At 34.1% G+C, this 13,848-nt stretch overlaps 1 protein-coding gene across 2 annotated transcripts; it reads right to left on the bottom strand.

The window, feature by feature from the left end:
* Positions 1–709: 709 nt before the first annotated feature.
* Positions 710–5,511, bottom strand: LOC108997266 (histone acetyltransferase MCC1-like). 2 transcript variants are annotated; one of them, XM_018973454.2, is made up of 6 exons: positions 5,160–5,511; positions 4,137–4,358; positions 3,906–4,050; positions 2,133–2,232; positions 1,827–2,055; positions 710–1,050 (listed from the first exon to the last, which is right to left on the bottom strand). In XM_018973454.2, exons 2-6 carry the CDS (start codon positions 4,241–4,243, stop codon positions 861–863), a joined length of 771 nt encoding a protein of 256 aa, XP_018828999.1. In that variant the 5' UTR covers positions 4,244–4,358; positions 5,160–5,511; the 3' UTR covers positions 710–860. The 2 variants fall into 2 exon arrangements, with proteins under 2 accessions (XP_018828999.1, XP_018829000.1); XM_018973455.2 differs by lacking the exon at positions 5,160–5,511 and adding an exon at positions 4,526–4,613.
* Positions 5,512–13,848: the final 8,337 nt, after the last annotated feature.

Below are 13,848 nucleotides of genomic sequence, written 5' to 3'. Positions count from 1 at the left end.
ATGAAATATTACACAAAAATAAATTCATAAATTAATATACAGTTTTTACATATATATATATATATATATATATATATGTATATCAAACTTAATTATTTTAGAAAAGAACTATAACTAATAAATGAAATAAAACATAGATAAATTATTCTATTAGCTAGTGTATAAGGTCATGTTTAGATATAGAAATAGTTTCATCTCATCTCATCATTATAATTTTTTTAAATTTTTATACAAAATATAATAAACAATTCAACTGTTTTAAATCTTAAAATAATAATAATAATAATATTATAAAATAATATTTTAATAATATTTTATTCAACTTTTATTTAGAATCATATAATCTCATGACGGTGCGTTGAATACTCGGGCTTATAAATAAAATGTTTCAAAGAACAAATTTATCTAAAACAGTTGCTGCAGTATCGTTAAACTCTCTTTAAAAAAATTACCCTTAAAAAACAATTTTTAAAAGATTTACTAATTACTTCTCTAAAATTTTTTATAGATCGGTTAACATATGTTAGAAAAACTATATTTACAAGTCAAGATCTTCTATGCCACAAAATTCACAATACAGTAAGATTTGATTTGCAAATCCTAAGCTGTCTCTACCCTTTACTTCCATTTCCAGCAATCATGAAACTGGGCATTTTCAGAATTCAGAAATGCTAAAACTAAGAATTCTGTGTAAATTATCAAAAAATTGAAAGAACAACATGAGACTGAAACATTTCATGAATTTTTTTCAGTATAAAAAGTTAGTTCCCGGACTACTTCATGGCTTTAAGAATAAGTAAAAATAAAGGGATGCAGGCGTGGAGCAGAAAGGTATACATCATTTTATGGGAGTAAACAAATCAAACACACTCATGACCAGAACATTCAGCTGTCAAATTTCTATTGTTTTGGGTTGTCGATACAAGAGAAATGGTTTCTTTACATTTCGGCCATTTTGGAACCTTCCCATCTTCTTCATTCTTGCATATCTTTGCAGCTACTGTCTTAAAACCAGTCCTCATATAATCTACCATGATCGTAACAAGCGCTCTGCAAAATGGAGCAAAAAAGACAGTTACTGTTCTCTTAAGGATACGTTTATTTGCTTGAAAGAACAATGCCACAAAAGGAGATACTAATTATACATGATTATTTGACAATGCCAAAAAAAGCATCAAACATAGCTAATAACAAGTATATCCAGCAGCATCTAATGCAATTCTCATGTCAGGAAAAACAAGTGAGAGAGTTGGCAAAATAGAACCTGATAAATACTAATTTGGATGAATTTGTGGTGATACAGGTAACTTTCGCCTAGCCACCGTTATTCAGAAGATGCATGCCGGTTTTCATACTTTCAAGACAAAACCAGAAGGCTGCTCACCTCTTAGCACCAGGTGTGGAGATTAGTCTTGCTATTATTAATTACAACATTAATCACTGCCATTCAATCATAAGATTTTACTACTTGAAATACAGAGGCTTATCTTATTTTACTTGTTGCACCGACTATAATACCAGTTGAAATCTTTTTGTTTTATAGTTAATACCAGTTAAGATCTAGATACTGATTACTAACAAAACAATAATACCGAATAATTGTATGCAAGTTTCATCATTTACCATGTAGCAAATGTATTTAATTAATAGTTGTTTATATTGAAGACAGCTTCTAGGCAGGTTACCAAGATGTTCAAGAGTTTTATGCCACCCGTTAAAGACAACTTCTGGAACCAATTTCACATTTAATTGAGATGGAGATACCATTCCCAGCAATATGTGGGATACACTGACCAAATCAAGGATAAAGGATGTTTTGTACTTACAGTGGTGAGCAAGGAGAAGCACCACCATTTACGTAGTACACAAACAAGTATGAGTCATAATGCCGACTGTTGATCAAGTAGAAACCTTGCAACCTTCTTAAACACTGGAATGACATTTTCTCGTACAAATGTATTGCAGGATTATTGTAATAAATGACGTGCAAGTAAACTGCACGGCAAGTTGGGATACTTGAGGCATATTTTATGACCTTCCGAATTAATGAAGACGCTGCAAATCATCAGGAATCAGTTTTGGGGCATGTAAGGAGCTTCAGAAGTTATATCAAATGGAAAACAGACTCCTACCTATGCCACAATTTCTATAGGATTCTACTACTCCCAGCGTCAGAATGTAGACTAAAGTTTGATCTGATTTCAATGAGTCGTATCTGAGCATATCCACTATCTACAAGGCCAATGTTGGTTGAAATGAATTATGAGAAACAAGGAAAAACAAAGACAAAAACATCATCAACAAGAGCTTAATTTTGTTTTTTGTTTTGATTTCCCCTTTTTACTGATAAGTACAAAAACAATAATTGGAAAAAATTACTCTCAGATTTTTGTAAAATCTTGAATAAAGAACGAACCTTTATAAGCACCATACCTTCTGTAAATGTGGTTTGCAATTAAAACACACGAACAACAATGATAATAGTAATAATCCATCAAAAAGTCAAAATGATCCAAGATTACAAAATTCAAATGATTCTACGCCCTTTAATTTAGGTAGTAAACACCATGGTTGGTTAAAAGGAAGTATTTATAGAGAATCTCAAGGGCCTGGAATCAAATCCGATAGGGATTTTTGGAATCAATAATCTCCTTATGGAATATCTCGTGGTGGCATCTGCAAGACTAAACATGAGCCAAAGATCCAGTAATTGGGCTTGAAGAGTAGCCAGCAAGTACTGTCTCGGGAGTCTTTTTTATATGTAAAGGATATCACATTTATTTATTTGTTTTTGAAGCGTTAGGGGCATGACTCAAGTACACAGGAATTTTTTTTTGTGTACAAAGGAGAACATCTATTTTAATGGGTAGAGTACCAAGGATTTGCAGAGTCTACAAAAGAAGCAAAGTGGGTACTGTTGTGGACCGTAGTCCATTCATATAAAAATCTAAGCGTGATTGTCTTGACTCTAGCAGCCTTCCAAATACTCTATGTTAAGCACAAAGCAGCCCTCTTCCAAATGTCTATCTCCATGTTTCAACCCAGTATAGCTCCCCAAGCCACCATTAACTCCACCACTCCAAGTGGCATCACCCATTGTATCCCAAGAAGTCAGAAGATTGCTACCCACAAGGCCCCAACCGCTTCATAGTGAAGCAACAAGTGGCCAATAATTTCCACACACATCTTGCACATGAAACATCAATCCATTGCCATCATGTACTTTTTCATCCATCATTAGGATATTTGTAATGACCCAAAAAAGGCTCAAGCCACATTTGGGCCTATACTCTGAAAAGACTACTCAGTGTTGTAATTGGAGCCCTTGGAACCATTATTAAGGGCAAAAACTTCTTCCCAAACAACGTGAAATCTAATTCACCACTTTCTTATACTTAATATGAGATGTTACAATCTCTCCCCTTAATTTTCTGACATCTTCGCCAAGTCATCCCATCATAAGTGCCACAGCTCAAGTTCCACACTTTTAGTTGGAATTGGCTCTAATAATGTTTGTAACAATCCAAAACAAGCCCAAGCCACATCAAAACCATACTCCAAAAGGACTAGTCAATGTTGCAATGGAGCCCCATGGAATCATTATAAAGGACAAGAAATTATCTTTCCCAAACAATGTAAGGCCTCATTCACCACCTTTCTACTCTCAATACGGGGTATTGCAATCTTCTCTAAAACCGACGTCCATACAAAGAACGCCACTATTAGGGAACCTTGTTCCAAATGAACTGACCTCAACTTTGTCTTTGATCCACACCATTATTTTTCAGAAGTTTTATCAAAGACCTTAAAATCAAACCACACCTTGGGAAAGGAGGATTAATGGAAAAAGGACATGAGGTATGAGAGTTTAATAAATTGTGGGCCAGAAAATTTGGAGCAGTTACCTCACTTTCTCTTGCAAGAACAATTCGTGCAGTTACAAATCCAACGAGTTCATCACTCTGACCATTTGGCCGACTACGGTCAACAGCAGCCCACGATACAATTTCACGTCCATTAACAACATTTTGGAAGAAATCAAACTCATACCTGAAGATTAGCACCATGTTATGGAGAAGTAATTACATCATCCTAAAGTCTATAACCAACTAAGGGTATCAGATGAGAGCATATACCTGATGGGAAACAAATCACCATGGATTCGCTGTAAAATCTCAAGGTCGGAGGGACGTATAGGCCTATAGCATATACTTGGATGGTGAGACAGTTTTGGGTTTACCATCGAAGATTGTGTGGTTAATCCCCAGCAAAGATCTGATAAACACAGAGAATTGATCCACAAAATTCTTCCATTTATGCCAGATCAGCCACAAAGGCCACGCAGCAGCAGCAGAAAACTGCAAGAGAAATTACTCTTTTCATTACTTACTTAAGATTACAAATCATATGCACACAAATAAAGGCAACAGATAAAAAAAAATTGATAAGTTAAGGCAAAAAATAAAAATGATTCCTGAACGGACAAAAACCAGTGTCTTTACTCTGCCAACAGAAGGCAGCACACCTAGAATCAATAATGATTGCCGTTTGCATGATCTCGTTCTTGCTGAACCTATGCATGGTAAATTCGATCGCGCATAGACCTTGCCCAATCCCCCCCCCCCAAAAAAAAAAAAAGAAAAAGAAAGGTAAAACACAAACAACTACAGCTTTTAAATAGATAAGCAAGTCTAGGTTTCTACAATCTGTAGCAACATTTAAGCCATCATTGATTCTACATAAAACCAAATTGATCAAGCTCATGGCCAAAATAACAGTCAAGCATAATTTCATAAACCTTCCATAACGTTCTTAAGATTCACACCCATAGGGTACAGGACATACAAAAAAGCAATCTTCTTTTCCCGATAAAGACCCTAATTTATTGAACTTGACTAAACTACATAAAACATTTAAATCTAGATTTTCAGGCATAAGATGCATTAAAATACCCCCAGAGAGAGAGAGAGAGAGCGCACTACACGCCATACGAATTCAAGATTAAACAGTACAACTTTTCATCGAAACCACGCGGCATTAAAATTACATAACGTCATGAACTACGAACCTAGACAAAAACATCATCAAACACAAAAATTAAATGAACAAACAGAAACCCAGATGAGACCTAAGGGAAAAACTGAATCAGACGCACTTACCTCATTGGGACTGGCTCAAAGAAGAAGAGAGAGGATCCGGAAAGACAAGAAAAGAAGGATCAGATGTTGTTGCCTTGCAAGTTTAGAGCAGAGAAACAGGAACGAAAATGTCGGGGTTTCGTTTGTCGGTTCCAATCTTTCACAAGCATACTTTTCTAGTTTTTTGGGAACTCGGTGGACTTCAATTGTGATGCGTTTTCAATGTAGAAATTGGAATCTTTCTTGTGCTTTGCTTCGGTGGATTGGTTCATTGTTTGATAATTTCGGATCGAGCAATCCTACCGACTACACTTCCAATCTTATTCTTATCAAATGCGGCTTGATTAATGTTAGATCTAGCATAGAGCAGCACGCGTACTCATTTTATTTTTTTAAAGGAAATTATAATCATTCGTTAGTCAAGAAACTTATATTAATGAACGGATACCTTCTTAAAAATTTTCATATCAAATATGACATCATACATCAAAATAATATATTTAGAACTCTATTAATACATTATTTTTTTATAATTAATTTAATCTTTACTATTACTAATACTTTCTATAGATAAATATCTAAGAGACAGCTCAACTTCATCATATATAGAAAGGGATGATTCAAACTCTACAGTTAAAAGTTCAAGAGACAAAACTCTTTTTTTATTTTAATTAACAATAAGGAAATAAAAAATGAAAGCAGTAAGATAAATGTAAAAAATGATGAATTACAGTTTGGACTAACTTCGATAGACTTCGGAATCTGTGACGGCGCATTAAGGCAACACACTTGTGCCTTTTCAACTACAAAGGTTAACTCTAAAAAGATCTGATGGTGACGAATCCATTGATTTGGAGAGTATGGCGAGAAGAGCTGTCATAAAAGGGTGGCGCGTAAGGACCAGGCGCAGATATGGGTAGCGCATGAAGATCACTCACAATGATTTTTGCAAAACCTTCACTTTTTTCCAAACAATTTGCAGCCTAGGAGTCTACTTGTGCCGCACATGTCTCTCAAGAGTTGTCGGAAAGTTGTAAACCTGTCTTTTTCAGTCTTGAATGAAACAAAATAAAACTAAGTAAAGAATTACCTTAATAGACAAGGTGGATGGATCGAGGAACAAGGGAGATAAAGGGAGAAGGAGAGTCGCCTCCTCCCACATACTTTTCTTGAAAAAAAACTAGAGTCTACTATTAAAAGAGAAATGTTATGCATCATTCCACACCACACACCAATATGTAATTTGTCATTTTTGTCATTTTATTTAAATACACATATATTGAATATTAGTATGTGTTTAAATAGAATAACAAAAATGACAAATCACGTGTTGGTGTGTGGCGTAGGGGATGATGAGTAGAATTTTCTGATTAAAAAAGTCATTTTCTATGTGGATTTCTTATTTATCAACTTTTTTCAAATAAGTGTGCAAGATCTACATATCCTAAAACTGTAAATATCATTTCTCTATTGTCTTTAGATCATTCTTTAATGTCTTTTTAAAAAAAATCTACGAGTTGATGGACATTATCACCTTATCATAGTAAGTTGAAAGTAAGATGAAGATATACCCTATGGAGTTTTCCTTTCGGATCACCTATACCATATTACATGTCACTGTGAGAAATATCTTATGACATATAAACGACAATTTTGGCCATTCATATTTTTCGATATGGTAAGTAATTGTAGTCATATTGAAATCTTATGATAGGATAAGTATATTACTTCATCCTTACTCTCAAATTACTTAGTAGTTTTTGTAAACAAACAATAAATAAAGTCATGAATATTTCTCACAACGAAAAAGCCCTCTTATTATTATTTTTTTCAATTCAAATGTCTTATTATTATTTTATCATAGGTAATATACAATTTAGACTAAGATATGTTTGGGTAACGAGATGAGATGATAATTATGTTAATAGTAGTGAAATGATTTGTGAATATTAATGAAATGATTTGAGTTAAGATATTTTAATAGGTTTTGAAAAATGAAAGAGAAAAAGTTGAATAAAAATATTACAAAATTATATGAATTTAAATTTTGTTTTGAAATTCTATATGTGTTCTTGCTAAAATTGACATCTCTAAGCTACTGATCCAATGTAAGATGATTAATATTCAAGGAAAACATGTATTTGTTCAATTTAAGTATGAACGTGTCCCTCATTTCTGTTCTGGTTGTGGGATGATTACTATGGTGTGTCCTAGTAAAAAGACTTCTGGTTATGATGGTTCCACATTACCATTGCAATATGGTGGCTTGTTGAAGGCTTCTAGTTCTTTTCAAACTACTGGTCTGGGTCAATTTATTCCTGTTATTCCACAAGGATTTGCTTCATTCTCTAATGGTGGCAAGATGGTGGTTTCTGATGACCAATTTGTAAGTAGTAATTGCTCTGATAAGTTATTTGGTGGTTTTGATTTGAGTATGCAGGATTGGCTAGACAAGTAGTTACTTCCACATGTCTTACTGTTAAACAGACCATTCCATCTAAAGAGTTGATAACTGAAAAAACTACTACGCTTGACCCTTCATGTACTTCTACTGTACATTCATCATAGGGTTGTGCTTCTAATTTCTACTTTCAATCCCTTTTCTAGTTTTACTATTCCTCTTGAGAATGATGGTTGTTTTATGAGGGATGAGGATGTTATTTCTCCTGATGTTATTGACTTAATTTCAAAGGAGAATGTGTCTCAAGTTAAATCTGCGTTTGATAGTGCCCCTATTGGTTCTTTGGTGAAGTGGAAGAGGCAGATAAGGAGACGAAGGAAAAGATCTGTTTCTAACTCTCTTGTTCATGCTGAAGGTCGTAAGGGGAAGATTTATCCTAAAGGTTCAGACTTGCCATCTGAGTTTCCCTTAAAACCTGTAGGAAAACTAGATCGATAAATCAGAATTCTAATGTATCAGCAGAGGCTGTGCCGTTGTGGTACAGCCCCATTGGGAAAAATAAAACTTCTAAGCTAGAACTGCTGAGGAATTGGAAACCCTTGGATAGTTCGTGATCTTGATTGTATGATCAAGATTAAGAAGCCATCTATTGTTTTTTTTAGTGGAATCTAGGGTACTTAACTGGATAGATTAAAGTTTCATTCGGGATTTCAATGTTTGTTTACAGTTGATGGTGTTGGTAAAGGTGGGGGTTTGGCACTATTTTGGAAATATAATATACCCCTTACAATTCAAAGTCAGTCACCTCAACATATCAACTCTTGGGTGACATCAGATGGTGGTTTAACTTGGATGATGACTTGCTTTATGGTCAACCATAAACTAATCAAAAGGTTGTTGGTTTTAATGTGCTCAAATGATTAAATCAGTTAAAAGCTCAAGTATGGCTTTGTATTGGTGACTTTAATGAGCTTCTATATACATCTGAGAAAAGTGGTGGGGCTTGTAAAATAATAAACAACTGCAGATCTTCCATCAAACTTTGCAGAAATGCCAATTTAGAGCACTCTCATTGTATTAGTTAAAGTTAAAGTACATTTTTTTTATAAATGTAAGATGAATTTAGCTTTTAGCTATTTCATTCACATAAGTCTCCACATTGGAATAGCCATTTTTTCATTATATGATAATAAAATAATATAAGATGAATTTGGCTTTGACTATTCACATCAAATCTCTACATTGGATTATCCATTTATTCATTATATAGTAATGAGTAATTAATAATTTCAAAAATATTTTAATTTTGTTAATTATAAATTTATTTTATTTTATCATATTTTACTATTCATAATATTATATATTAATTAGTAATCATATTCTAATTAAATTATGGGTTAAAAAAATTATATTTTTTCAATTGTCATTTAATGCTATTACCACAAACGTCTAATTAAACTTATCTAAAATTCTATATAAATGTCTTAATTTTACAAACCAATCCAATATTTTCCATCGAACTATATTTTTTTTTTTTTACCAAATTTTCCTCTACCATATAGTTTTTTTGCCAAACATCTTCTTTTACCAAACTTTCTTCTATCAAACAACCATATCTACTCTATTTTCCATTCAACAATATTTGTTTGCCAAACTTTCTTCTATCCAACAACTATATGTACTTCATTTTCCATCCAACCATCTTCCCTTGCCTAACTTTCCTCCATTCAACAATAGTATTATCAATTAAAATATAAAACTATATTCTTTTGCATGAAAATTTTGTTGTAACTGATAGTCTTGGAGCAATCCTATAAATAGACCAACCCCTAGTACTTCCCACTCATTTGACCTATTTGGGACAATCCTAAAAAAGAAAACACAATTCAAGATGTATTGGTGCAGAAAAAATTCAACAATCAGTTCTAGCTCACCTCAACACATTGAGAAACATACATTAAATACATTGAATTCATTCTCAGTTCCACCTTGTCAATTTAGGATGAGTCATGCAATAGTCAATGGTCAAGTGGCTTATCTTCATGGCATGCTCAGTTCCAGCAAAATAAATGCATTAATTTAGTAGGTTAAATAACATTGACAGAATAGGGTGTTGGAGAAATGTTTGGTGACACCAATGATGGAATTGACAAGTTCTTATTTTCATATATGAATGGTTGGAAGAATCTGTTTTTTTTTCCCTAACCTAGAGGTAGCATGCTATGCAATGCAATAGCAACCAAACAAGCAAATTACCGTAGGGAAATATCACAAACTTCAAATTTCAAAGTTATCGTAGTTGTAATTTATTCAAACGTAAACTTGAAATTTAAATTCTTGCTATTCTATTACAACATGTCTTGGATAAATTATGTGTAATCCTCACAGAAACAGAGTAGAGAAATATACGCAAACATATTTGTATAAATTCTTGTTTTTTCTTTTGCATACATGCAACCCCCCAATCATAAACGAAGACAGAAAATAGATCCACAAACAGCTAAACTCATCCACAATTAAAGATTAGGGTTTAGAGAAGAGGAATGCAAGGGACGGTGAGGTGCGGAATAAAGTTATGGATTATCAAGAGAATCGAATCTTATACGAAGAAAGAGATTACCTGAGTTTCGGAGAAGCAAATCGACGAGAGAAAGATGGGTTTTGGTCGTTTCCGACGAGAGTAAGAGTGCAGTGGGGCGGTGTCGTTGTTGCCGATGAGAAGGGAGAAAACCGTGGGAAGGGGAAGGGAGAAACCAAAAAGACATTGATGGAGACCTCGGGAGAGAGAAACAAATGATATAAAATGTATTTGATGAATAAACAGTGTCTTTTAAATTTGAAAATTACTTTAGAAGTTACTGTATATTTGGAATTTAGCTATTCTAACGTGATCATATTTTATGGTTCAATAGCTAATTTTCATTGGATTTAGCTTTTAGCTAATCCAATGAGAGTGTTCTTAGTGATTTGGAGTTTGCTAGTGGATTTTTTACTTGGTCTAACAACAGAAGGGATGGCAATTTTACTAAAGAAAAACTGGATCATGCAATTGCTTTAAAGTATTGGTGTGATGCATTTGGGGATGAGGATATTCAGGTGCTGCCTACTTTATCATCTAACCATTGTCCTCTATTGTTAACAATTCTACAAAGACAACAACAGATTGTTCCTCAGTGTAGAATTAGTAGATATGAAACTAATTTGTCTTCTTATGATGACTGTCGAGAGGTTGTTAAACAGATGTGGTCATCCACTGGTACTCCTAATGGGTCTTTCTCTTCAATTATGTATAAACTCCAAGCAGGGATGCATACTTGGAGCTGTTGTCAAGAACATATTTCTGGTTCTTCTCTGCAATCTAAACTGAGTAGATTACATTTCCTACAACAATTTATGTCTGCTTCTTCTATTGGGGAAATAAAATAGCTTCAAAAGGGTATTGATGTCTTATTAGAGAGATTGAATATGAAGTGGAAGCAACAAGCTAAGGTGCATTGGCTCCAAAAATGGGACAAAAATACAAAGTATTTTCATTTCTGTGCTACACAAAGAAGGAAGAGGAATAATATACAGTGTGTTACTGATGAGCAAGGTGTTGTGTTTACCAATCCCAAGGACATTGGCTCTGCTTTTACTCATCATTATCAGCAACTTTATACTTCATCTAATCCCTCAAATATTGATTTTTGTCTTGCCAATCTACCAGAGAAAGTCACACCTGAAATGATTACAGATTTGCTTCAGCCTTTTACTGTGGAAGAAATTGAGATTACCCTATTTCAAATGGGTCCTCATGAAGCACCAGGACCTGATGGTTATGGTGCCTATTTTTATCAAGATCACTGGCTAACCGTGAAAGAGGAGGTTTGTCATGATGTTCTTTCCCTTTTAAACTCAAATAGTTTCATTGTTAAGATTAATTTCACTTATCTTGTCATGACTCCAAAGAAGCATATTCCTCAGTTTATTATTGAATATCGTCCAATCAACCTTCATTATGTGTTGTATAAACTCATTTCAAAAGTTCTGGCTAATCGATTGAAAAGAATATTGCCTAGCATTGTCTCACCAACTCAATATGCCTTTGTGCCTAGTCATTAATTTAATAATTTCTTACAATATTTTGGCTTTATATGATACTCTCCACACCATGAATGGCCAACTTTATGGTAAAAATGGGGGGTTTATGGCTTTAAATTAGATATGAGTAAAGTATATGGCCGCATTTAATGGATTTTTCTCAAGGCTATGTTGAGTAAGTTAGGATTTGCACCAATTTGGATAAACCTGATTCTGGAATATGTTTCTCCATCAACCTTTTTAGTTTTGGTGAACGGCTCCCCTCAACAGATTTTTCAACCACAAAGAGGTCTCAGACAAGGTTGTCCCCTTTCACCATACCTCTTCATGCTATGTGCTGAAACTCTAAACTCTAAACTTTCAGCTGCTAAACATTAAAGATTAATTTCTAGCGTACCTATTGCTAGACGTGTATTGTCAATGAACAACTTGTTTTTTGTTGATGACAATCTAGTTTTTTGTCAAGCTATTATGATTGAATGGGCAATACTTAATCAGATTTTGGGGTTGTATGAAGAGGCTTTTGGACAATTACTTAATAGAGAGAAAACCTCTCTTTTTTTCAACAGAAATACCAAGCTTGAGACTAAGGATTATCTTATGGAGATTGCTGGTTTAAATGCTTCTTCTAATTTAGAGAAGTATCTTGGACTCCCCTTATTGGTGGGGAAATCTCGAATGAGGGCTTTTCAAGATATTGTGGATAAAGTAAGAGGGAAGATAAGAACTGGAAGAACAAGTTTCTTTCCCAGGCTAGGAAAGAAATTCTTATAAAAGTTGTGCTTCAATCTATGCCTACCTATTGTATGAGTGTTTTCCTATTGCCTAAAACCTTCCGTCTAAAACTAAACTCTTTGATTTCTAATTTTTGGTGGGGGAGTATTGATGCTGGAAATAAAATTCATTGGAAATCTTGGAGTGTGATGTGCACTGGCAAAAAGTAAGGTGGGTGTAGCTTTCAAGATTTGACATGTTTAAACTTAGCCGTTTTTGGCAAAACAGGCATGGAGATTTCTTACTTCCCCAAACTCTCTTCCTAGCAAAATTTTCAAGGTTAAGTATTTCTCAACTTCATCTATGTTACAAGCTTATCTTGGCACAATGCCTTCTTTTGTGTGGAGAAGTATTTGTAAGGCCATAAAATTACTTAAGGATGGGGTTATTTGGAGAGTTGGCAATAGAAGGTAGATCCACATTTGGAAAGATAAGTGGCTACCAAGGGAGAGTTCTTGTATTGTCCAATCTCCTACACAAATTCTAGATACTGATGCTTTGGTGGAAGACCTGATTGATACAAAAATTGGTTGGTGGAATTTGAGTTAGTGAAGAATGTTTTTACTAAAGCCGATTCCCCTGCTATTTTGTAGATACCTGTAAGTGTTTATATGCTCCTAATAAGCTGGTATGGAGAGGTACTTCTAGTGGTACCTTGACTGTAAAGAGTGCCTATCACGTGCATATATGGCAACAAAATTAAATCTCATAGGTGAAGCCTCAAACACTAGAGATTTTGCTATCTGTTGGAAATAAATATGGGCTCTACCTACTACTAATGCAGTAAAGAATTTTCTATGGAAAGCTTGTACCAATTTTCTTCCAATTAAACTGAATCTTTATAAGAGAAAAATTATAACAGAGTACCCTTTATGTCCAATCTGTTTGAGGGAGGAAGAATCACCTGGTCATATACTATGGTCTTGTCCAGCTGCTGTGGATATTTGGGTTTTGGGTAATAAAAATTTGCAGAAAGCTTCTATCACTGATTTTGATTTTGCTCAAATATATAAGCAAGTATCTACTAGATTGAATGTTCAGGAGTTAGCTTATTTTTCTTATATTGCTTGAGCCTTGTGGAACAGGAGGAATTCTTTGATTTATGAGGATAGTTTCTCCCACCCTTCATTCTTGTTTCATCATGTTGTCCAAGAGTTTCATGCATATCAACAAGCTATACAATCCACTATTTCAACACATATACCATATCCACCCATGATTGGGAATTGGAAATTACCACATGCTGATTGGATTAAGATTAATTGGGATGTTGTTATATAGAAAAATTCTAACAAGATTGGTATTGATGTTATACTCAAAGATTGTGAACTGTGTTGAGGAGTGTGATGAAACCATATTTTTTATTGTTCTAATGCTGCACTTGCTGAAGCTAGGGGTTTATTTGAAGTTGTGGTTTTGAGTAAAGATCTTGGCTTAAGTGAATGCTTGTTAGAG

The sequence above is a fragment of the Juglans regia genome, chromosome 16 (assembly GCF_001411555.2).
Source record: "Juglans regia cultivar Chandler chromosome 16, Walnut 2.0, whole genome shotgun sequence".
NCBI classification, from domain to species: domain Eukaryota; kingdom Viridiplantae; phylum Streptophyta; class Magnoliopsida; order Fagales; family Juglandaceae; genus Juglans; species Juglans regia.
This window is presented reverse-complemented; position numbering and strand designations above follow the sequence as displayed.

Bases quoted from the DNA above. Each gene is read 5' to 3' on its own strand.
- LOC108997266 (XM_018973454.2), bottom strand. From the start codon at position 4,243: ATGGTAAACCCAAAACTGTCTCACCATCCAAGTATATGCTATAGGCCT. The intron at 4,051-4,136 runs GTATATGCTCTC...GCTAATCTTCAG, and splicing joins GGTGATTTGTTTCCCATCAG to GTATGAGTTTGATTTCTTCC. The intron at 2,233-3,905 runs GTAACTGCTCCA...TTGGCCTTGTAG, and splicing joins TTCTTGCAAGAGAAAGTGAG to ATAGTGGATATGCTCAGATA.